We start from the raw sequence: 26,300 nt of genomic DNA, 5'->3' as shown, positions 1-26,300 counted from the left end.
TAAATGAAATGACAAAAATGCCCTGATATAATTAAGCAAAAGACAGCTCAAAAAATCATTTGTTTTATTTTCTAGATAGAGAGAATTGAGGGTTAAGGGGTAGAACATGTATATTTGTTAAAAATTTGGTATACAATTTTTTGTTATGTTCCAATAAGTCATTTCCATTCAGTTTAATAGATTCCGTCACCTTTACAATTTAGTTCAAAGTACGGGGTGTCGTGTTGTATATTTTGAAACCAAGGGGGACTTTTTTGTGTATTAGGTTTACCACAGAAGATTTTTTTTTTTTTTATATTTTACCCATAATTGATTAATAATATTCTTGCATATTATTCATATTTATAATAGAAAATTATAAATACTAGTTATATACTAAGTTCTAAAACTTATAAAAGAAAATTAGTGTAGTTGATTTCTTTCATCGAACATGGATAAATTTTTTTTTTGGAAAATTAGACAGAAGTAACTGAAAATGATTTCTCTTGTAAGTTGTAGCCACAAAAATCCCGCAGGATTTTTAGCCATTAGGATGCTGTGGTTTGCCATGCAAAAGTTGGTAGTTCAGAAAATGATGCAATCCCATAAGTCCCATTAGGCATTATATGTATAGCTTTTATCCAAAAAAAGGAATTACATTTCTTTTAGGGCAAAAATCGCGGTGGTTCTCAAACTTTCAACTTTGCGCACTTTTAGTCCTCTAACTAATAAGTGCGTAAATGTAGTCCTCCAATTAAAAAAATTGTGTATTCCTAGTCCATCCGTCTAATCTGGCTGTTAAGATATACGGAAAACAGATCACAGACTGCTCACATAACATTTATTGAGACTTACCTTAAATCTCTTTCTTCTCCTTCTTCACTCCAATTGACATCCGAAGCTTGTAGGACTGGTAGCAGTAGATTGAGAGGCTCTCAATTGAGCTGAAAATGAGGAGATTGAACACTCCAACTCTCTCTGTGTGCCCCTACGGTAAATCGACAAAGATGGTGACTTCGTGGACATCTCGGAATCCTGGCAGAAGGTTGCAGTATGCGCAAATGGGGGGCTACGAGTTTTGGGATTGGATCGGCGGAGAAATGTGTCATCGGTCAATTGAGGTGATACCCGATCTTCTAAGAAGGGTGAATGCAACTGAGCAACAAAGGGATGAATTGCAAGATTTATTGAGCAAATTGGAGTCAAAAGTTGCAAAGTTGAAGGTGAAAGTGAAGAATCTAGAATAAAAATTGGCGAGGCAAAAGCATATTAGGAGGTGGCTTGTAAGGCTACTGGTACTCTCTTGGGTTTTAATCTTATTAATGGTGGTTTAGCATCGAGATGAAAGATGGACTTCTGGAATGCTGCAAATTGAAGGAGCTCTATGAAAAATGTGTTCATGTGAAAATTGTGTTCCTCAAGATGATGATGGAGTAATCTGGTTTATTGTGTTCATGTAAAAATTGTGTTGTAATCCTGCCATATTGTGTTGGCCTTTTGTAGTGTTAGCTAGGTTAACGAATATGAAGTTGAATTGTACTTTATACTTTTGGAAGAATGGAAGTAATGGAATGAAGTTTGATTTGAACTAGTGTAGCTTTGAAATTGTTGTGGCAGGCTGGCAGCCACATGAAGATGACAGTAGAATGGGAACAATTTAATGAATGCTAAAAATAACAGAAACATAAATAACTAATAAAATGCCCTGTTATATTCATTCATTTACAATTGGATAAAAGCCAACATAGCAGTCAAAAGGGATCCAACATTCAAGTTTGATGATCATTTTTGCATGTCTGGACTGGTGTATCTTTTTTGATATCATATTCGGTCACTGCTGCCTTAAATTGTTGCTTTGACTCAAATTTCATCCCTAATTCAAATCTGGGGTCTATCATGAATTTATCCCATACAAATCTCTTGTATCTCCCTTCAAACTGGTCCCTATCTTTATCTGATGATCCGTAATCATTGCTTAACTGATCAACTACATGGTCTTCATCCAATGCATTTGTCTGCCCCCCAGGATGTGAAATTTTATCTACAGGTTTCTCTCTTCTTCTCCTTACTTGTTTCTTCCTTAATTTTGGCTGCTATGGTTGCCGATTGTTGGTTTTCTCCAGAACTGAGGGTTGTTGTGGATGTTGGTTGTTATTTTCATTCTCTACTGAACATTGGTCAGCTTCTAATTGGTTTTTAGACTTCTAATTCTTGTTTCTAGCCTGCCGAGAGGACTCAGGTGTATCATGCTACTGTTCACCTCTTGTATTCACTTGCGGTTGGTCTCCTTCTCTAATGAGATTATAAAGAAGCTGTTCATCTCTACAATAATCAACATCCCAAGGAAACCTCTTTACTTTAACATCTGATTCAGATTGAACTTCACCGTCAATATCTCCTTTTGTCTTTGTAGGCCCCTCATGTGTAGTGCTTTGTTCATTCCTTGCATTTTCAACTGTTGCCTCATTCTCCCTTAATGGTTTTGCTGAAGTACTTGTGCCATTGTCAATAGTTTGCCAAGTTGACTGTGATGGCCCTATTTCACTACATACCACTTCAAAACAAGGTTCTGCAACCACCCTACTTTCATTATTTAGTTCTTCGATTACCACACCACATGTCTTCTGCGCCTCTGAATTACCCCTACCAAACTCCATCAACACTTGATCACTTTCTTCAATTGTTAAGTGGTTACAGTAAGCCTCCATCACTTTGTATTCATAAGCCCAGTACAAAATTTGTTTATATCAGCATCTGTACACAATTTCCTTAACCCACTATTAAGATCTTTGGTTGGTTCAAGATAGTAATACATTATGATTTCCTCAATATGACCTAGTTTCTCTACCATTTCATTCAGTTCATGAATTGACATCCGTTCACAATCACATAAGTCTACATGGTCCACATAACCACCAACATAACTTATGTAACTTTCCCAACGAATCTTTCCCTCGTGATGCATTCTTATAGGAGACCATTCAGATCCTGCATCTACATTAACAATTGTGAGTAATCATTAATTTGGTAACTAATTAATTAACTCATTAATTTCGTATAAAAAACCTTAATCCCAAACCTAGGTCAACAGGCACAATTAAAATAAAATATACTAAACTAATCAACAATAGAAATTAAATAATTAAGCTAGCTCAACAAGACAAAATAGCCATGGCCCAGTAATGTTTTTAATATGCTTCAGGATCACTGGTGCTTATTTATAGACAGTGAGCGCTACCTAAAAACCCATATATGAGACCACTTTCTTCTCACATTTCAGACAAAACACCCTCATATTCAACCGCACAACCAAAATAAAACTTCCTATGTCATTAGCAATCACTATAACACACACATCCATAAATTGTTGAAAATTTTTGCAGAACTTTGTACACTTTAAGCGCATATACTGTATACTAACTGGGGGTCGAAGTCGATGCCCCTTCCCCTAATTTTCCATTCTATTGTTCTTCTGGGTAGACTTCAAACCTGACCGATCTTTTTTCCTGTTGTAAATCTCATGACTGGAAGGAGTATTTTAGGGTTTTTGCAGAGGCTGGTGAAGAAGAAGTTCAAAGTGCATCAGACGTTTGAAGCTTTCGAGGGGCTTTCTTGTTTTTTGTACCATACTGATGAGATTGCCCCCAATAAATGTCATGTGAGTAGTCCGTGAGGTCTTTTCCGTCCATCTTAACAGTCACATTGGACGGATGCACTACGAATATACAATTTTTTTAATTGGAGGACTACATTTACGCACTTATTTATTGGAGGACTAAAAATGCGCAAAGTTGAAAATTTGTGGACCACCACAGTTTATTGCCCTTTCTTTTACTTTTTCTCCTTTTGTTTTAAAACGCAATTACTTAACTAGATGAGGGGAGGGAAAAAAAGAAAAAATTGTTGTGATGATCTGGTCTCAGATGGATTAAACTTTTTAGATGATCACCCTAAACCTCTACTCAAAAAACTGTTGTGATGATCTGGCCTCATATGGATTAAACTTATATAATGCTTGAGCAATGACAGTTTGTGTCAATTTTTTAATCTTTTGAACTTCCAATTTTATCCTTATAAAAATTAAATTTTACGCTAAGCACCCAATCACATTTTGCCATTATAACTCATAATTGCCCTAAATATTATAACTACCAAATTACTATAAATATATAAACCAAAGTTTTTCACGAAAATTTTATAAAATTTTTTAGTATGAAATAAAATTTATACAAAATTAGTTCATTTTATTTATTCTCTAATTGCACACACATTAGGTGTGCCCTTAACACTAGTATATATAAAGCATGAGCAGAGTTTGGTGTAAAAAAAGGTGTCATTATTTGTTTTGCCAAATATACCTTTCCAATATCCACCATCATTTATCCACATCTTATCTACTAAATTTTTCACTCCTACGTAACTATCACTACATTCTTCCCATGTTAGTCCTTCACTACTAACTACCATGTTAGTCCTCCACTATTAACTATTAGTGCAATAAACACACACAAACACATATACATATCCCATTTTTTAGCTTAACAAAACTTCCTATCAACAAAAAATACATAAGTTCCAAGAAAACAAAAAAAAGAAAGAAAGAAAAATACAAACTTTCCATCCAAATTTCTAATACAAAAGCTCCAACAACTACAAAAACAATTTGATATATTTTAAAAAATTTTCCTTTTAGATTTGCACATACATAGGGTATGATATTCCTTCTAGTATATACATCTTTCTATGTATAAAGTATGAGAAGAGGGTTTGGTGTTAAAATTTTGTGTTATTTTTTGATTTTCCAATTTTATCCCTGTAGAAAGTATGACCAAGGGGTTAGATGTTAAAAAAATGTGTTATTGTATGTTATTCCAAATGTACCCTTCAACATTCAGTATGATATACCTATATTTTATCTCTCAAACTTCTCACTCCTACATAGCTATTGCCACTATACTTTTCCTACAACTACTATCACTATACTCTTCGACACTAGGTCCCCACTGTTGAATAACTTACTAATCAGTAAAAACCATCAATAACCTCCTTTCTTTGAAAAAAAATTACTCCTATTGATAAGCATGAAATTTTCAATAATCATCAACAAATTATTTTTTCCTTACCAAATATTTTTTAATATACAGGCACAAATTGTTAAAATACTATACACTACCTCCTGTTTTGGTACAGAAGAATGGCATGGAAAGGAAAGATATTTTCAACTTGTCCATTCCATTCCAAACGTTTAGTATGGTTCATTTAAGTGGAAAAACCCTTTCCCTCTAGAATGCTCATTCCAACTTTTTTTTTTTGAAATCCCATTCCTCAAAAAAACCAATGGAAGGCTTTTCCAACTTCATCTTAGAATGCCTAAATAGTAGGATATAAAATTTATCCTTATAAATTTTTATACTGTATCATGATATCTTAGACCATGCGTAAGCTTCATTAATATTTGAATGTAATTTTTCATAATAATTAATTTTCATTGTATTTAAAATAACTATTTTCTTTTATACAAGAAAACAAATGTTTGAAGATACTTTACATTTTGACTTTTGAACAATTATGCAAGAAATTTTTTCCTGAATCATATCAAAATGGAAGATAGACTAAAAATAAATTATAATTTTTGGACTTCATGAAATTTATATTTTATGTTGCTAATTATATTGCTAGTAAATGTAAAATTTTAACTTGAAAATCTATATATTAGAATGAATCAACTTTTACAATTAAATTTGATATCAATTCTCATTTATTTTTGAAGCAAAAATATCAAAATTTCATGTAAATAGAAAAATACTATTGTAGAACAAATAAAACAAAAAAATAATAAAACATATTATGTCCTATAAACTAATCTAGGGCAATTAAGTTGATACGGAATGAAGTAGATTAGACCAAGACTGGAGCAGGACATCAGCATGGACATTGGTTTGGACATCGGTAGAAGTTGGTCATGTTTTGTTGTCTTAGAAGACCGGCACTAGTCTTCAGTCATTGTGGAACTTTAGCTTTTTAATTCGTTTTGTTTCCTTTTTTCAAATAAAAGTTGTAGTCCATGCATACGCCAACCCTAGAACGTTTTTATCATTCCTTTCATCACTATTATCAAACTTTTGTTGATCTTTCCAATAAACAGAGAGATTTATCTAATATGAGATTCGTATTCAGGAATTAGTTCGATGAAACTTTTACTTGGGACATGCTTCCATATTAGTTGGTATTAGAGCAGACTTCTCTTGGGATGGCAGCTAATAATGCGAACTGTAACCCTAATCCCAATGATGGAGTCGGGGATTTTGCAACATCCATAGAATTGTGAGAATTAACCACTCATGTTGATCATATGGAGGGAACAATTAATGAAATAGCCGATATGTTTCGACAGAGTGGATTGCAAGGCGGAAGAGGTCGTGATAAAAGAGATGATCATGGTGAGGAAGTGGCCCATGAGCGACCATTGATTTGCCAAGATCAGGTACCATCCCATGGGGAACAACCCTATGATGATAGTTCATTGGATGATGGCACTCATGTCAAAAACCCTAACCCTAGGGTTCAACAAAATCATTAATTCGATGAGTTGGAGTTAAATGTTGATGTTCCGAGTTTCAATGGAAATTTGGGCATAGAAGATTTTTTCCTATGATGATAGTTCATCGGATGATGGCACTCATGTCAAAAACCCTAACCCTAGGGTTCAACAAAATCATTAATTCGACGACTTGAAATTATATGTTGATGGTCCGAGTTTCAATGGAAATTTGGGCATAGAAGATTTTTTAGATTTGATAGCAGAGATAGAGTGATTTTCTGATTATATGAATACCAGAAGAGAAGCAAGTTAAATTGATCGTTTACACGTTAAAAAATGGTGCCTCCTCTTGGTGGGAGCAATTGCAGACGAATAGGCGAAGGCAAGGAAATAGCTTGTTCGATCCTAGTTAAAGATAAGTGATAGTTGAAGGCACGTTTCTTGCTCACGGACTACGAGCAATATCTTTTCTTGTAATTTCAACACTACGTGCAAGGTACTCGTTCGGTTCTTGAATATAATTCTGAATTTTTATGATTACTGTCCAGAAATAATATTATGGAGTTAGAAAATCATTTAGTGTCGAGATATTTAGATGGTCTGAATAAGGGTATTAGTGATGAAATTGGCTGTAAAACTATCTTTGATTTATCTAAGGCTTAAAATATGGCCAAAAAGCTGAAACAAAGTTAGCTAGAAAGAGAAATTCGAAGAGTAGTGTGTCCCACATGTACGTTGAAGGCCAGGTAGAACCTCCTGATAAAGAGAAGCCATGTGCCGCACTGGAGCCACCACATGGATCTAGAAAACCAATACGAGACCTATGGCTAAAACCTGAGAGGCTCCTAGGCATCAGAATACCAATTTGATACCTCCCCATAGAAATAATTCGGCAAACAATTCATATGCCAAACCTTGGGGTGACTATTGCTTAAGGTGTAGACAGTCTGGACACATGTCTAATAACTATCCTAATTCTCGGAGACAAATTAACTTGGCCGAGCACATTGGAGATATAGAGGAGCCACAAGATGAAGAAGAGTATACTTGTGGCCCAGATGGCGAAGATGATAATTACGTGCAGCTTGCCTATGTGGTGTGTAAATTGAAGCATGGTGAGGAGGTAGCAATTCAACGTGATCAACTCTTTAAAACTAGGTGCACTATTTTTGGTAACATCTTTGATTTGATAATAGATAGCGGTGGTACTGAGAACATCATTCTAGAGCTTTGGTTAGTTAATTGAAATTGCCTATGGAGAAGCATCCTAAACCTTATAGGGTGGGTTGGATAAAGAATGTAGATCCCATGGAGGTAACCGAGAGGTGTAAAGTGCCTTTGTCCATAGGAAAGTTTTACAAGGATGAGATAGTTTGTGATGTGGTTAACATGGACGCATGTCACATGTTGCTTGGTAGGCCTTGACAGTATGACATGGATGCGAGTTTAAAGTGGGAGAGACAACATACACTGATTTGTCAAGGATGGACGAAAAATTACATTGTTGCCTATGAAACCGGGGTCTCGGTCACAGTCTCATAATCTTGCAGCAAATAAATTGTTAACTATCTTGTCTGTAAAGGATGGTTCGTTTGCAGGTACAGAGATACACAAATGCACTAAGTTTGAGGCAATGTCTCTTGACAAAGGTGTGGAGGAGATTCAACCCATGATGTTGTTGGAGCTCAACAAATAGAAGTTTGAGTTGTTTGAGAGTTCCATTGCTAGCTCATCCTAACCTTGATGAACGACTCAATTTCTACAATTGAGTTTGCGGCAAAAGTGGATCCAAACAAGTTACACTTTCATGCAAGACTCCAGTTCTTGATGATCTAGCGACCTTACAAGTTTCGCAAGAGGGTTGTTGGGGTGTTTGTTCATGCTTCTGATGTGAATTTCCCTGGGAACTCGAGGTCGAGTTCTTCTCAAGTGGGGGGGATTGATACGGAACGAAGTAGAGCTTCATTAGACCAATACCGGAGCGGGACATCAGCAGGTACATTGGTCTGGACATCGCCAAAAGTTGGTCGTGTTTTATTGTCTCAGAAGAAGATCGGGGCCGGTCATTGAGCAGGCCATTGTCGTCCTATTTTCGTTTTCTTTTCCAAATAAAAGTTGTAACCTATAAATAAGCCAACCCTAGAATGTTTTTATCATTCCTTTCATCATTATTACCAAGCTTTTGTTGGTTTTTCTAGTGAACAGAAGAGAGATTTCTCTTGTTCTTGCCAAACCTAGATTTGTATTCAAAATTTAGTTCGGCGAAACTTTTTCTTTGGGACACAGCTTCCATATTATAAGTCAAATTTGTATTTGCCAGCTCCCTGCAAATGTCGAACACGGACGGATTCCACTATACAGCAAAAGAGGATATGGGGATCGCTACGACTCATACCACCACATATAGCAAATAGGTTACGAGGAAGCCACTCAAGATGGGCACCTATATAACATTACAGTGATAAGTAGGCAACAGGACCACAATGAACAGAACTAAAATGCAAACTAAAAATTTATAACGTGTAACCGTAAGATATCTTTATTTTTCCAGAAAGTGCATGCAGCCACCCTCCCACTAGATGTGCACAGTATCTGAAGCATCCCATCATAAAATTTGACAACCCCCACGTTCGGCATGCATTCTGAGCTCCTTATTCTCCCTCTCCACTCTCTCTATATGCTCTCTCAACAGACGGATCTCATAATTTGATTGCATTTGAGCTGCTTGGGCAGCTTCCTCTGCTTTTAAGCGAGCAGCTTGCTCTTCTGTCAGTTTCTGTTCAAATCTACGTGTTGCATCCATAATCTTTGTCTCAACCTGGACAAGAAGATTACAAGAAGAAAATGTTGAAAGGGTACCCATATTAGCTGCTCTTAATTGCATCCTAACTCACAGAACCTTGTGTCAAGCAAAGACAACTCAAATACGGAAATATGTGTTCCCCTTTATCCTTGTATCATACATCAACACATAATCATGAACAAATTGTTTAAATCCAACATCACAACCCTCAATATCATTTTATGGCAAAATCAAGTCAGAGTATGTACACATACAGGGGAAAACATTAGCAAATCGAAAAAATTTTCTTGTTAGGTTCTACTAATTGAGTTTACTGCTTAGCATCCTTCATAAACCATTGACAGATGATACTACTAATAAATAGAACCAAGCCTCATAAAATGACAGCTGAAAGATCCATCACATAGTACACTTCTTAAAGAGATACGAATATGTTTCAACAATAGCAATCACATAGAGAGATATAGATTATGCTGGAGAAGTGTCTGTAGGCCCAAGTGGATGATGCTCACTGCTTAAAGCTTAAAAAATAAAAAATATTTCACCAGAAAAACCAAATAACTCTAAAAAGCACAGTATATTTAAAAGCAGAGGTGTCAAAATGGGTGACTTGGACGGATTTAGGTTGGTTAAAATGGGTAATGGATATAAGTGAGTCAACCCATTTATACCCATCTAATTAAATGGGTATAAATGGATAAGTTAAAAAATGAATTGGGTAACCCAATTACCCATTTATAACCCATTTATTTTAACTTTTTGTAAACTCATTTAAATTCATTTTTGTAAACTAAGTTATCAATTTATACTACCCTTTGCACCCATCATTAGTTTTAAATATTTACTTATAATACTCAATAAGCCTAATTACCAATTTTTTTCCCATCCGTACTCTCTGTCGCAAAATTACATACTATTTAATAATTGAACAATAAGAATATAAAAATTTGAACTAAGTACTATAAAAGTTAACATAAAAACTTAATCCAAAAATTTTAAACCTCTAGCATTTTTTTCGTGTGTAAATTTAAAATTTCATTTTGGAAAGGTAGGAAAAGTGGCTAAAACTTGTCATAAATTGGTAATGCTGAAAAATGAGCAAGTTAACAAACTAAGAGAAAATAAAACGATAAGATAAAACCAACAAATAATAATAATAATGAAACAAAAGTAGTGAACATTATGACAAAATGAAAAATCTGAAAAAACAAAAAATGGGTGGGGGAAGAGAGGAGGCTTGCGGAAGACAATTCTAAATGGATTAATTGGGTTTGATAGGTTATCCAATAATACCCATTTAATAAACCAAAAATACCCGTATCCATCTATTTATGGGCGGGTATGGGTAAATTTAACTAAATGGATTTGTTTGCCACCTATATTTAAAAGGAAACCCTGAATAGCAGATTTAAAACAAAGATACTCAAAATTACTAAATTGCTAAACGATCACCCAGAAATTCCTTCCAGCACAGAAGATTGTAGATGCTTTTCTTTCCACTCGAGAAATAACATAACTTGTTTTCTTTACATTACAGAAAAGATCATTAAGAAATCATCGTCCAGCAACAAAGTTGTATATGATGCTTGTCCTTCCACTGGAGCAAAAAAAAAAAGAAAAAAAAGTGTACTTTTTTCACTGTCATACTAGGTGCATAAATATGCTTGGAATGAACAGATAGCACATTGCTCATTTTGTTAACTAAATGAATAGCTACCAAATCTAAATGATAAGAACTCCATCACCCAGACTAATTATTGATTCGCCCAAATTCCGACCCCAACCAACACCATGACAACAGTTATTCAAATCATGTTAAAACGGTAAAAGCTTCTCAAGGCTCCAATTGTCACAAAAACATCATGCCAACAAGAAGAGAATTCCTAGCGACCTTGAGGGAATACATCACTATCTGTTAATAACAACAAACTAAAAGTTCTATAAAAACAACAGACAACCGAAATAAAATTTCGGAATTCTAAAACTCCATATAAAACCTCTCTTAGAAGGCAACAGATCATACTACCAGTCTGGATACTGGATAGAGTATTTCAACAACCAAGCATCAATATGAAGAAAGAAAGAAAATTTTTGCTCCTACAAAGAATAGGGTTCGATTCATTGGAAGACATAAGTGATGCTTGAGCTGTTTAAACAAACAATTATGCAGATCTTTTCAATCATTTTCATGCATTACTATATATTTCTTTGAAATAAAGTTCAGAAAGTAGAGATCCATGTTATCTGCCTGACAGAATTGTTGATTAGTTCTCTTTTCCCCACTTTAATCTGCCCAAAGGCAAAATAAAAGTTACGCAAAAACAGGAACAAGTTCAGGCCTCTCTTCTTACATGCTTGTTTCCTTTCAAAAGCAGGAAAGGGAATGGACATGCATAATTACACTTGTAAGGTATATATGAGACTCCAAGAATATTAGAGGCATATTGTTAGATTCATAGGATGCAAAACAAAAAGAAGAGAAAAAAAAATAGTAATCACAAAAAAAAAAAAAAAAAAGAAACATGTCAAAAAAAGAACAAGTACCATATCAGTAAATTGTTTCAGATGCTCCTGATATGAAGCCCGTATCTGCACCTCCAACTCAGATTTCTCATTTTTGGAGTACCCTTCCAAAGAATTCAGCTCTGCAGCTTGATCATGAAGTTTTGTGACTCCTTTCTGTTAAAACAATGAATTTTGCAGGGTGTTATGGGTTTCACAAGCTTTACAGTAAGAGTGAAGAAAAACATTCTACGATTGCCAACAAACCTCACCTTAAATTCAACAAATAAATCGTTAGAAAATGGTTTTCCTCCATTTTTCATCACAACATCATTCACAAGAGAAAGAAGTTGCTGAAGTTGTTCAGCTTTCTTGGCTGCATCCTTCGTCTTGTTATCAAATAACACCCGCCTATTCTCACAAATCTCAAGCATATCCTATATCATCACCATAGAATGTTTCACTCATGCAGTATGACTTCAAAAAGGGTAAAGATTAGTGAAACTAAGGAGAAAAGATCATGGTGCAAATTAGAGAAAGATTAGTGAAACCAAGGAGAAAAGATCATGGTGCAAATTAGAGAAATCAATTCTCTCCAACCCATCATTTTCACCTACTGATCCTGACACTGAAAATGCTCACAAAATGTTAAGTTTTTGTAATTGTATTGCAGACACATTAACTGGCAAACATTGATCTGATAACCCTAGGACAAAAAGTGCTTGAAAGTGTTTCAGGTCCAAGCCCATCGAGACACCAAGTGATAACTTTCAACAATCTCTGGCCATCAGGCAGTCCAAGAATAGTTGCAAAAGCTTATGGTCCACTCCCGATCACAAATCTAGAACACACTTAGATCTTTTCAAATCACAATTTATGACATCATCTCACCCAATGATAGATAAAATCAAGTTCTGATCCCTCAGAATACCCTTCATTTTTGTTAGTTTTCCCATAGGAGTAACATTAAGCTTCAAGAATGAAGAAAAATTAAGCCAAATTCCTAGCCACTAATATCATATTTATATTTGCCTCTTCCTTTACCGACGGACTGATCTTGCAGGTGAAATGAAACTAACTACCAGTTCCTTTAGTTTTTCTACTTAACTAGCTGATTCCCTCCAGCAAAAAAGGTGGACAAAATGCTCTTTATTCTTTGGGCCATTTTATTAACAATGTTCATCATGGTAACATCATCCTTATGCATATAGTTAAAATTCATGAGACAGACTTCATGGAGGTACATGAATACAAGATAATTCAGTTCATTCATGAATAACAACAATAGAATCTAAAAAGCTGCAGTATCTATACCTTAGATTTTGAAGGCAAAATTCTAGAAACACAAGTACAACCTCAAAACCAAATTGAAGAAAACTAGACCTTACACATTATGATACGTAACACCCAATACAAATTCATAGAAATAATTAAATCAGATATACCTACCTTTACAGACTCAGAATGACTCAAGTAATCGTCCAAAGTCACGTCGTCCTCTTCGAGTTGATCACCACCCGTAAAAACCAATATCATATAATCAGATATCTTGTTTCCAAAAAACTTTTGCAAGGTCTCAATAGCAGCAGCTTCTTCAATTGAGATTCGGCTTCTGAGCGAGACAACTACAAGGACTGCATGGATGCCATCCTTGGCCATCCCAATGCATCTCACAATCTCTTTTCCTACGAACTGAGGTTCAGCCAATCTGTCAAAGAGCCCTGAAATCAAAGCAATTCACATCTCATATAAAACAAAAGAATGGTCCTCAAGATATTAGTTTTGTGAATATTTAGGGAATTTTTCTTTAAACATTCTAGCTGTAATTGTCTTTACAATTTTTTGCCACAAATATCAAGTTAGTTGGGTGAGAAATACCCGGTGTGTCTATCACATTAACGATTTGGCCATCTTCCAAAACAGTCCTCTGTAGCTCACTGGTTTTGGTAACACCATCAAGACAACTCAATGACTGGAATGCCTTTCTCCCAAGAATACTGTTACCAGTTGCACTTTTTCCATTACCTGTACGCCCAACCAGAACAACAGTTCGAACTCCATCTGAGGCAGACCCAAACTCCCAATCATCTTCAATAAAACTTCCACCCATTCTCTCAGGAATCAGCGAATCTGTACCAACAATGTCAAAAATCTTTCTGTCACAAAATAGACCAAGTCATAGCAATTCAATGGACAATAACAATCCAAAATTTATGTAGCACACATAGCAAAATGTTATGTCATTAACAACAATATCGTCATGATTTTCAAGATAAAGGTAGGTGAAACAGGATCACAACAGATACCAATATTGCTTAAATCAGTTCAAACCAATCATAAACCAATAAAAGTAGCAGGCGTTCCACTTATCCAAGATAGTTAAGAATATCATGAACACTAAACCCCACTCTCAGTTAGTGCTTGTGCACATAATACATTACTGTGTCAATAACTAAGCACCCAAGAATAAAGACCAAGATTAGATTTTGACATATTGTACAAAGTCACCAACCTCAGCTCCATCTCAACTTGCTTGTGCAGAAACAAGGGAAAAAATCCACAATTAACGAACTTACCGATTTACTTCTGTTTTAATTTGCAGGATACTTGAGGTTTAGGCACATTAATACCAATATAACATCACAAAAACCTTAAAGGGCACATATAAAATAAAATACCAAAATTCACAATCCGAGTCACAGGAGTTTTCATCATGCAGCCATCCATCAAAACGGTGACCAAAAAAAATGAAAATAAAACCCTAATAATACTACTGATCACAGATTGATTGAGGCAAGGCGTAAAACAAATACTCATTTAAGCACAATAATTCTTAACAGTGCGAATTCAAATAGAAATAAACGAATTTTCCAAGATCTTGGGACTTACTGATGAACCTTGGAGAAATTGCAGGGGCGAGATAGATTGAGATTGAAAAGAGATAGAACTCGAGGGGACGAGAAGACTGTTGGAGAATTTAAGTCACGAGGTCCGCTCCTCTGTCGGTATTAAAGTCCAAAGGGGAATTGTCAAACGTTGACGTCATTCTCCTCAAGCTTTTCTACTGACGGTGAAAGTACAGAAATACTCACTAGCACAGGCTATTACCTGCACCGTAATAGGGGCATGAATGTCTTTTTAAGTGACTAAAACCTTAAAAAGGAAAAAATAATAATGTTAACAAATTTGTGCATTGATTAGTTTATGTTAGTCCAAGGATGTTATTGGTGCTCTTCTTATCCAAAAAAAAAAAAAAAAAAAAATTAGAGGAACTGAGATCCATACTTCCAAGTCAGAGGGTTGGGTTGGGTAATAAGATGGGAGAAATAGTTGATTAGAGATCTTGGTTCAAGACCTCCAATTGAAAGGAAAGAAGTTTCGTTTTGCATTTTGTTCATTTGACTTTTTTATATTTCCAATTACTTTTTATCTCACATACGTCACTTCACAAAAAGTGTTACAGTAATTATTCCAAATAATATTTTAAATAATACTCTATCCAAACACACTCAATTTCTCCAAAAATGGATCAGCCTCGTTCACACTTCACACACCTTCTAATTGGAAGCCCGTTTGGATTGTTATTTTTTGGAATTTTTGTAGAAAAATGCATTGTAACAATTTAATATATATGAGATTCAAATGGCAATTGAGAAATGAATTCACAGAAAATGTGTTGATGATTATTTGGAATAATTTTTTGAAAAAATACTATAGCACCTTTTTTTATATAATGTATGTAAAATAAAAGGTGGTTAAAAAATGTGTTGATAATATAAACAAATAAATTTTTGCAAATAATACACAATCCAAACAATAGTGTCTAACCATGCCGACGAAGTTGGTTGATGTCACCATCTTAATAGGTTAGCAGGACCTTTCAAATTTGGAGTTTTAGGTTGATGAAATAATTATTTCTTTTCATGCTTTTCTTTGGATTTTGCTAATTAAAATTCTGTAAGTGATATATTTTCCAAGTCATAGCTTTGATAATTTCCTAGCTACATTTTATTGGCCTCAGTTCTCTGCAAATGCATCAAAATCAGTAGCATAGATTTTAATATTGAATCTGATGATAAGATTGTCTGTCTACTACCCATTATTTTTAAATGAATAAAGCCTAATTCTAATTATGTTTTATGTTTGAGTAGATACATTATCAGATAATTTTAGCCCTTTCTGTTTCTAGTCATGTATAAATTTTCACTGATATTTAATGGACATTTGGGAAATTGTAATAATTCTTTGGATGTAATGTAGTTAAATCTTTTTGGTGGAATCTTTATCACGTATTTCTTTGTTCTAGCCGTTTTGTAGACAGCTTCATTAGAGAAAATCGTTCGAAACGTGGAGTTTGGTTCTGCTTCAGATGGAGTTCGAACGGTGGTTCTGGCCGGGCGCACAGGTAATGGAAAAAGTGCAACTGGTAACAGTATTCTTGGAAGAAAGGCATTCATGTCAAGGAGCAGTCTTGATGGTGTTACCAATACTAGTGAGCTAATAGGACCGTGCTGGAAGATGGCCAAATCATCAATGTGATAGACACGGGGTGATTGTGTAGATCTGCAGTAAAAAAAAATAAAAAATGCTGGGTTTTAATGTTCAAGAGGAAAATTCCCTTTATTAAAAAAAAACTAATATCTGGAAGACTGTTGTTCTATTTTATGTGAAATTAAATTGCTCTGATCTTAGGGTTACTCGACAAATTGGCTGAACCTGAGTTTGTTGGAAAAGAGATTGTGAGATTGGCATGGCAAATGATGGCATCCACGCAATGCTTGTAATTGTGTCGCTTAGAAGCCGAATCTCAATAGAAGAAGCTGCTGCTATTGAGACCTTGCAAAGTTTTTTGGAGACAAGATTGCTGAGTATATGACATTGGTTTTTATGGGAGGCGATCAACTTGAAGAGGATGAAGTGACGTTTGACGATTACTTTGTGTAGTTCTCAGTCTGTAAAGGAAGGTGTGATCATTCAATTATGTCGATGCATTTGTTATTATGATGTGTAAGGCCTACCATTGTTTGATTTGGCTATGAGGTTATACCTGTGTTTCTAGACTTATGCCTTGATGTCTGAGATATAGATAATGCTGCTTGGTTATATACATGGTTCAAAGTCGCGGTCGCGGTCGCGGCTCGGATCGTTCCATATCGGTCTCGACATATCGATCGCGATCTCGGCGAGACGCGAATTTTTGAAATATTTAATATTTTAAAAATTGTAAAAAATATGATAATAAAAAATAATAAAAAATTAGTAAAAATAATAAAAATTCGAGTTGACTCGGGATGATTCGGAGTGACTCGGTGTGACTCGGCCGTTTCAATCCTTCACGGTGACGTCTCGGCGAGTCAAGTATCTCGGAATCGTATCATCCCGGTATCGTATCGGAAGGGTCCGAGACTCGGCCGAGTCTTTGAACCATGGTTATGTATCAGTTGTGTTTTAGCTTCGGTTGTTCTAATTCCTGAATGAATTGAATGATCTTGTACTTATGCACCTCTCAAATGCATCTCGTGCACTTTAACTATCTTCCTGAGGATGATTCTACCATGAAGAATCTTATTAATGAGACGGATTAAAGAATCAAAAGTGCGTTGTCCACGTTTTGTGCTGGAGTTAATCACCTAGTAACTGAAAAGTTTTAAGGACCTTCTAGTTTAATCAGTTTTATTCCACCTCTAAGCTCAACATGTCAGGAAAGGAAGTAGCAAATAAATTATGATATTAAAGGCTAAGAATTTGGCTCAACATTTTCCTCATTCTGAAAGCTCAACGTTACTCCCGTGGGCAAACTAATAAATATGGAGGGTAAAGTCAAGTATCTAATTTGTTGAGGAATTAGAACTCCAAAGTAGCTTTACTTTTCAAGGGGTCGAGAGACGCTGTATGCTTTGAAAAGATCTTTGTATGGTCTAGATATGTGGTAAGGTATTGAACTTAAGCATTTGCAACTATTCTTGCACTCCATGATGGACAGTGATATTGAAAGTTCTCGCTAAGCCTCTCATCGGGCTTGGAGCTTGAGCACTCTCAAGCACTCTTTGGCCCAGGGTTAATGAACTTCTCTAGTTTGTGCCATGATATGTTTTCCCTTGTTTTACTAATCTTTCATCCTTTTTGAAGTGGAACTGTAAAATTGAAACTTATTATGGTGATGGTATGGGGAATGCTTGAGATTTGTGGAAACAGGCGGGCGTTATTCGATAACAAGACAAAGGATACAGCCAAGAAAGCAACTCCTTTCCCTAGTGAACGATGTTGTGATGAAAAATGGAGGAAAGCCTTGTACTGATGAGTTATTTGTTGAGTTTAAGGTAAGCCTTGGTGGCAATCCTGGAAACATATATTTTTTTTTGGAGTTCTTTTTTGAGTTCAGTCTTAAAATAAGGTTAAGTTTGGGAAACACATAACGCCTGCAAAACTCCTTGTTTAACAGAAAGGAGCCAAAAAATTGCATGATCGAGCTATAGAGCTGAATTCTTCAGAAGGTTACTCCAAAGAGAAGAAATCTGAGTTGGAGGAGCGGATGCATAAATAACATGAGGAGCATCTGACACGAATTACTGATATGGTAGTTGTTCTTTTCCGACATGTTTCTTCTTTCTTGTTATTGCTATAGTTTTTTCTTCTTTTAATTTCGCTTTGTATCCTATAGGGAAAATCGCCAATTTAGTCCTCAAACTATTTTACTAAAGCCGATTTGGTCCCTCAACGTTTTATCGCACGAATTAAGTCCCTTAACTAAAATTATTGTGCCAATTAAGGACCTATACGGCGTCGCCACCCAAAACATATGTATCTGTACAGAAACCGATGGCGAGGCAGGGGCAAATTTGGAAGTACACATCCTAATTTCTACGGGAAGCAAGACAGATCCCATTTTGCATCTGAATTGGGGAAAACCTGTGAAATTAGGGGTTTTCCAACACAAAACCCATTTTGCATCCAAATAGCAGGCAAAATTTGGGGCTTGAAACTGATTCAAAAATTCAAGGTTACAACTAAAATGTCTTCAAGTTCATCCTTTGAAGTGCATAACAGATGGAGAAATTTGGATGCCGGATCGTCCAGCTCAGCTACAAATTGATCTTCAAGGAAGGAGGCCTATGGAAGTTCATATTTCGGAGGATCTAGCCTAGGAAAAGCTGAATACTACAATGGAGACGAAATCGTGAAGTGCCATTGTCAAGAATCCTGCAGAATAGTGTCTTCTTGGACTGCAGCAAATCCGTCAAGAAGGTTCCATGGATGTCGAAATTACGGTGTAATGAGACCACCCAAATGCTTAAATTTTAATAATCTGTGTAATGGTTAGGGTGTATTTATTTAAGTTTTATTACTAATGATGGATTAATTTTGAATGCAGACTGCTCATTGTTGCAAAATTTTTTTATGGTACGATCCGCCCTTGCCGGAGTATACAAAGAACACGATTTCTAAATTGTTAAGGGAACTAAGGAAAGCTGAAGGAGACAACAAGGAAATGAGGATAGAAATTCAAAGGTTGAGAAAAAAAGCCTAGATGTTGATGTTGGCACTGATAGGAGGTTGCATCTTATTAATGGCAGTATGGGTTCACAATGCAAGAAGAAAGCCTGTGGCACTAGGACTCAAAATGTTGCATTATAAATAGCGTAGTTGCAAGGCCAAGTTGGTGTGCAATGTAATGTTCTTTGTGTATTGTCGTACCTTTGTTTATTCTTGTTGTTGTGATGGAGAAATTTATCAGATATGATCTACTCTGCTGGTTTGCTTCTTGATTGGAATTGGGTTCACCACCACTTCCAAACAGTCAATTCCTTTGAGTGTTGTAAAAATTTCTAAAACAAATGCTTATCTCAATAGGCACTCTTAATTTTTGTTTATCAGAAGATTCAAAAGGGAATTATTATTCACATTTTCATTTTAGCTTCTTGCATTCCAGTTCACTTAATAAATAATAATGCCTTCAAGGAATACTAAAGGGTAATTGAGAAGTGAAAATATCACCTCTTATTCAAAATAAATTGTTATTGACTTTGTGTAGCCGAAATGCTACTGCAAGCATATCCTCCGGGCTCCAAGTAAGAAAAAGAAAGTATGCTGGGACCCTTTTCTCTTTATTTTGGGAGGCTAAAAATTTATATATCTATATATATATATATTTAAAAAAAAAAGAAGCATCGTGATTATTGAGGTGGTCCTCCATCCTTTGAAACTAAAAGTAAACATTCTAGACCTGGAAAATTTTGAGATCAGCTAGGCCCTTTTATTGAATGTCAAGTCAATTTTCTTGGCCCCATAGTTGCTGGTTATCATAACATTATATTGTGTTAAAATGTTGAAAAAAATTTCGACAGAGTTTTGCCTTAAAAATGAACAATCTCACCTGCCAACCAAACAACCATTTTGATACATACACAATATATAAAAGTAAAGGCATGAATACATGTGGTCAGGTACATTTCCATCCAGTAACAAAAGCATTCGTTCACTAAAGAAGCTAATTGTAACTTAACAAAAGCAAAAACACAATTATGGGTTCAACCATGCTAACAAAAGCTATGCAAAATGTGGGTTGACCCGCATGACAACAGCACCATAAATTTCAGTCATGCTCTATCATCTTATATGGACTGACCCACAGCACAAAATTAACAAAAGCTATACAAAAAGTGGAGCTTCTTCATCGCACATGCATGGCTAGTCAAGTTGTGTTATTCCTGGTTGACTGGCATCATCTGGTTCATCTAAGAGTCTATGAGCCTGCATATAATAAAAAATAACAGGTGAATGCAATGACTTAAGCAGCAAAGCAAATGTTAAGTTCATATTGATGCTAAAAAACCTACTTTCTGCTTGGCTCTTCGTTTTTTTCCAACCGATTCAACGTACGGACCATAAGTATCCATTTTTGCCTTCCTTAATCTCCAACCTTGTGCTTGTATAGTTGGACATGTCTTTTTGTTATGCCCAACTTTTCGACAGAAGTAGCATTTCATTTTCTTCTTCGGTTCAACAACTTCAGCAGAATGTGTACTTGAAACTACAAAGCAAGAAATGAAAAAAATATTGAATTTAAATATGTCCTCAAATTCACTGAAACATAACTTTTCGCAGATTAACCATATGCCATCAAATTTATTTACCATTTTCTTCATGAACAACAGCTTGTATGTCCACATGGCAGCCTTCTCCTGGTTGTTGTTCATCCGCTACAGGTTGTTCATCCATTGGTTGTGCTTATTGATATGGAAAAAATTTTAAAAGTTAGACAAAACAGCAAAGGTTGTTAGCAATATTTTGGCAGAATAGCAGTGTTTAAAAATATATAAAAGATGACATATACCAGCCTGGCTATGGTCTAAGTCAGCCCCTACAACATCAGAGTGGCCCTCGGGATGACTAGTTGGACATGTTCTTCGATTGTGACATACCGCTGACATTTGCTGCATTTGTTGCTGCTGAGAGAAGGACCCCTTCCAGTGCCATGGCCAACTAAATGCTCAGCTGGTATAACCAATGGACATTTCCTTACCGTATGTCCCTTTTCATGACATTTTGAGCAACTTAGTGTACCTCCAGCTCTTGACAGTTTAGTCACTCCATTATTACTCTTTCGAGGTTCATCTGGTTCCCTCCTCCTTGCTTTTTTTGGCCTACCAGGAAGTCTCAACTTCTTTGGTGGTAGGATCGGGATCTTACCAGAATCCCTCCAAGCATTAGGTCCTGGTAATGGAGCAATAGCTGGCTCGTACGCGGCCAAATATGCCTCTCTCAAGTAGCAGCTGTGCACGTAGTCCTCTGGGGTGGCATTTATTAGTGAAATACAGCAAACTGCATGGCAACAGGGCAATCCCGTGAGCTCCCACTTTCTACACGTGCATGTGTGTCTTTCGACATCAACCACATAAGTTCCACCGTAGATATGCTGCACTTCGAATCTTTTGTCGTCTGAGTGTCTAGCAATATTGGAGGCAGCCTCATTTTTTGCCTTTTCAAGCTTTTTTTGAATCTTTGGACATATTACATCAGTCCTCTTCTTCATCCATTCCCTTTTTATCCGCATCCTATCCATGAGGTAAATTCTAAGGGTCTCCAACATACCCAAGATTGGTTTCTCTCTAGCTTCCAAGATCACAGCATTGAAACTCTCACAAAGGTTATTCAGTAGGATATCGCACTTAGTTGTTTCTCTGAAATGTGATCTTGACCATTGTCTTGGATTTGTATTGTCCACCAGCCACTTATGAGCATTGTAGTCATAATCTTTTAAAGCATCCATCTCACTCTCAAATTTGCGCATGTATGATGACCTTGCACAAGCCCAAAATCTTGCTTTTATTGTTTCACCTGGATGCGACTTCTTCATGTTATTGTGTAGATGCCTTACACAATGCCGATGCTCTACATCCGGAGTGACTTCATGAATGGCAGACCCCAATCCCTGTTAAGGGTGTAACCATCAATTTTTTTTTAAAAAAAATACGTATTATATTATCATTAACTGCAACCTAGGTAATCCGAAAAACAAGAAGATTGTTGTAATTACCTTTTGTCTATCACTGATGAAAGTCCATGTTTTTTGTTCATAAATGCACAAGTCATGTTTCAAAAACTCCACGAACCACTTCCATGAGCTCTTATTCTCAATTTCAACTACTGCATATGCAATGGGGTAGATACAGTCGTTGGCATCAATTCCAACAGCAGTCAACAATACTCCTGGATGTGGACCCCTCAAGTGGCAACCATCTAAACCAATCAATTGTCGACAACCAGCTTTGAAGCCTTTTTTCAATGCTTCAAAGCATATGTATATCCTTTGAAATCTTTCCTTACCACTTATATCATCAACCGTTGTCTCTATATGTATCGTTGAGCCAGGATTGCAATTTAACAACTCTTCGCAGTAGTCCCACAGCTTTGTGTATTGTTGTTTGTAACTGCCATATATCAAAAGCTTTGCTTTCATAAAGGTCTTACTCACTTGGTCTCTTGTGATATTCACATTTAGCTCTAAGTGCACCTTCTCCTTAAATTCTGTGACACTCACTTTCTTATTTAATCTAAGAAAGTCCATATAATGTCTACTTAGGAAACCTGAATTGGCACGCTTGTGATGAAAAGTCCTACCACAATTGCAAGATGGTCCCATGGTTCTAATAACAAAAGCGTCACTATCAACCTCTTTTGAAGCATAAATGAACCAGCCACAATTTGCACTATTGCATTTAGCTCGCATTCTAGACGCGTCATTTTTACCCCACCTAAAATGTTTACCCCATTTAACTCCATAAAAATCAACAGCTTGTTTAAATATCAGTTTATCATCAAACAACAGCCCAACAAAGAATTTTGGATCAACCATATCATGCTCAGGTGTAAACCTCACGTATCTTGGCTTTCTCCTCTTTGAACTATCTTCATCCGAGGTTTCATTATTGCTATTTAACTCTTCAGAATTCATTGACTCTGATTCTTCATGCACTTGAATATTTTCTTCATGGTACAACTTGAAGTCAGTAGTTGTATCATGAATATTTTGCTGTCTAAATGCTCCTCCAACAACAGGCTTTTTTTGTTCATTTTTTCTGCCTTCATTCTTGCTCTCATCAACAACTGTTTCTGCTGTCTCTTTTGCTTTTTCAAGCTCTTTATCAGCATCGACAACAGATTTTTTGAAAATCACATCATCTTCATCATCCCTAAAGTCGTACTCACTATCCACCAAGCTTTCACTTTCTGTAGAATCTGATTGTACATCTTCTTCAACCCCATAGCCATTTTCTTCCTCCATTAATTCAATTGGCACCGTGGTTTCTTCAAATGTGGTAGACTCCTCAAATGTGATGTCAACATAAAAAGCATCTTCATTTGATATACCAGCCTCTCCAATATCCACATTAGAACTGCCTACTTTACTATCAATAAATCTAATATGAAATTCCTGCACTGAGTACACCTCAACCATGCCAGTTTGTTTCCCAATACATGCCATGTCTATAACATCATCCTCACTTTCTATATTCCGTAGTTTGAAGGTACAATCTCCACAAGGAACTCTATAAAGCAGTTTCACATTTTTGTCACATCCGACAAGAGTGCAAAAGCCATGGAGATGTGCCTTGTTAACTACATTTGCAACAACACCTTCAAATGATTCCATACTCCCCCCCACATACTTTTCTTGTGGTGGTCCAAAATATACCCCACCGTAATATATTTTTAGTATAAAGCAGTCCAGCTCATGTCCTGTGTTTTTTTTTTGGCATAAAAGACAAAATTTTTTTTTAATTAGGCATCAACATGCTCGGTCACTATCCTGTAACCCAATTAGGTAGCATGAAAACAACAATATAGTGCATTTTTCACAGCAAAGGGACCACCGAAACTAAAATAACAAGAGAGTCCACTACACATACCCCACAACTCATATCTACCAAAATCCTATCATTTAAATTAGAAAAGGCAAAATCTACCAACTGTAGTTCAACAACCAGTTACGAAGTTCAACTTATTAGCAAAAAAATTAACTTCAAACATCGCACATGCAGGCCGACACTTACCGGAAATCCTCGCTGCCATTCCGTCAGAATTTTCATCCTCGACCTTTTCCTTGCTTTCCTGTGCTGCCCGTGAACCAATTTCTCCATTCCGCTCTGTTTTCGTCATCTTATCACCCTCCATTGCTGGTAATTTGAATCAGTTTCAAGCCCCAAATTTTGCCTGCTATTTGGATGCAAAATGGGTATTTTGTTGGAAAACCCCTAATTTCACAGGTTTCCCCCAATTCAGATGCAAAATGAGATCTGTCTTGCTTCCCGTGGAAATTAGGATGTGTACTTCCAAATTTGCCCCTGCCTCGCCGTCGGTTTCTGTACAGATACATATGTTTTGGGTGGCGACGCCGTATAGGTCCTTAATTGGCACAATAATTTTAGTTAAGGGACTTAATTCGTGCGATAAAACGTTGAGGGACCAAATCGGCTTTAGTAAAATAGTTTGAGGACTAAATTGGCGATTTTCCCTATCCTATAAATGTAAACATATGCCTCTTAATGTGGTGGAGTCTCATTTATACCTTCAGCTGTAATTATGCATTTCCTTTCCTGCTATTGCAGGAAACAAGCCTGCAATGAGGAAGGCCTGAAATTGAATCCGTCTTGTATGTAATTCTTCTTTTACGGCAGATTAAAGGCGGGTTGGGTTTTATTTTGCCATACAATGCTATGGAGGATTGTCTTGTTGGTTGCTTGACAAATTATTTGTCGATGGTTATTATCTTTTCCTGTATGTTCAATTGAGTGCTGGGGAACACATATTTGATGGATTTTGAGTTTGCCTGCAATGAGGACTCGTGCGTTAGGAGGGAATTAAGCAGTTGGATGGATACCTGGGAAAACATTTTACCATTGTCTTAACCTGGTTGTACAAGTTGAGACAAAGCTTAGGGAGACAACACGTAGACTTGAACAGCAATTTGTAGAAGAGCGAGATGCTGACTTAAGAGCAGAGGAAACTGTCCGAGAAGCTCTAGGTGCTCGCTTAAAAGCAGAGGAAACTGCCCGAGAAGCTCAAGCGAAATCGGATAATGAGATCCGTAAGTTGAGAGAGAATTTAGAGAGAAGCCGAAGGGCGGCGGAGGAGCTCAGAAGGCATCGTAGAAACCAGGGATGCCAAATTCTATGACTGGATATTCTAGATACTGTACATCTAGGGGGAGGTTAAATGCATATTCTGGAAAGGAAAACTAAACTAAACTAAACTGTTAGCCATTATTAGTTTATGCCTTTATGGCACTGAAACAGCAACTTAGCTTTGTGCATTGCGGTCCTGTCACCTATCCATCACTTGAGGTATTTTCCATGGTTTTAAGACTAGGCTTGTCGATCGAGCCATTTGAGTTGGGGTTTAATAAGTTCAGACTCGACTCATGTAGTTAGTATCACTTTCAAATTTTGAACTAGGAGTTTTGGATTAATAAATGTGAAACTCATATTCGACTCATAAAATATTTGGACTGTAAGCCTAATTCATGCTTAGGCCAAATTTACTTATTGTTCCTTAATTTCCTTAATATAACTATTATAAGTATTAAGTTCTAAAACTAATTTAACATACACAAGACTACAACATTAAAACTACGCATAAATCAATATATTAAAAAGTATATGAACCAAGAAATTTTCAACAATAATATATCCAATTAGTTCTAAGTATATGGAAAATAGTAATAACACATGATCAACATTTAATACATCTTCAAAGGTTCTCAATTTGCTCATACTAAGATTTGTTTTTATGAATCTTTTGACATAATTTTGTATATTTAATATTTCTTATATATTTTAATATATTTTGACACATAAGTATAAAGTGTTAATATTATATATTTAGATATATAATTATATATATATTAAAATATAAATATATTATATATAATTATCTTTATAGATGCGGGTTAATGGACTGGTCCTATATTGGATT

At 35.9% G+C, this 26,300-nt stretch overlaps 2 protein-coding genes and 1 pseudogene across 2 annotated transcripts; 1 reads left to right on the top strand and 2 right to left on the bottom strand.

Moving 5' to 3' along the window:
• Positions 1-8,935: 8,935 nt before the first annotated feature.
• Positions 8,936-14,866, bottom strand: LOC113712605 (immune-associated nucleotide-binding protein 9-like). The gene is made up of 6 exons (XM_027236088.2): positions 14,715-14,866; positions 13,704-13,955; positions 13,275-13,546; positions 12,098-12,262; positions 11,868-12,002; positions 8,936-9,338 (listed from the first exon to the last, which is right to left on the bottom strand). The coding sequence occupies exons 2-6, from the start codon at positions 13,933-13,935 to the stop codon at positions 9,126-9,128; spliced, it is 1,017 nt and encodes a 338-aa protein (XP_027091889.1). The 5' UTR covers positions 13,936-13,955; positions 14,715-14,866; the 3' UTR covers positions 8,936-9,125.
• A 3,119-nt stretch (positions 14,867-17,985) lies between these two features.
• LOC113711241 (immune-associated nucleotide-binding protein 9-like) lies at positions 17,986-25,502 on the top strand (annotated as a pseudogene).
• LOC140015410 (uncharacterized) lies at positions 20,234-22,375 on the bottom strand. The gene is made up of 4 exons (XM_072067977.1): positions 21,160-22,375; positions 20,960-21,052; positions 20,663-20,856; positions 20,234-20,576 (listed from the first exon to the last, which is right to left on the bottom strand). The coding sequence occupies exons 1-4, from the start codon at positions 21,263-21,265 to the stop codon at positions 20,514-20,516; spliced, it is 456 nt and encodes a 151-aa protein (XP_071924078.1). The 5' UTR covers positions 21,266-22,375; the 3' UTR covers positions 20,234-20,513.
• Positions 25,503-26,300: the final 798 nt, after the last annotated feature.

Source organism: Coffea arabica, chromosome 10e, assembly GCF_036785885.1.
Source record: "Coffea arabica cultivar ET-39 chromosome 10e, Coffea Arabica ET-39 HiFi, whole genome shotgun sequence".
NCBI lineage: Eukaryota > Viridiplantae > Streptophyta > Magnoliopsida > Gentianales > Rubiaceae > Coffea > Coffea arabica.
This window is presented reverse-complemented; position numbering and strand designations above follow the sequence as displayed.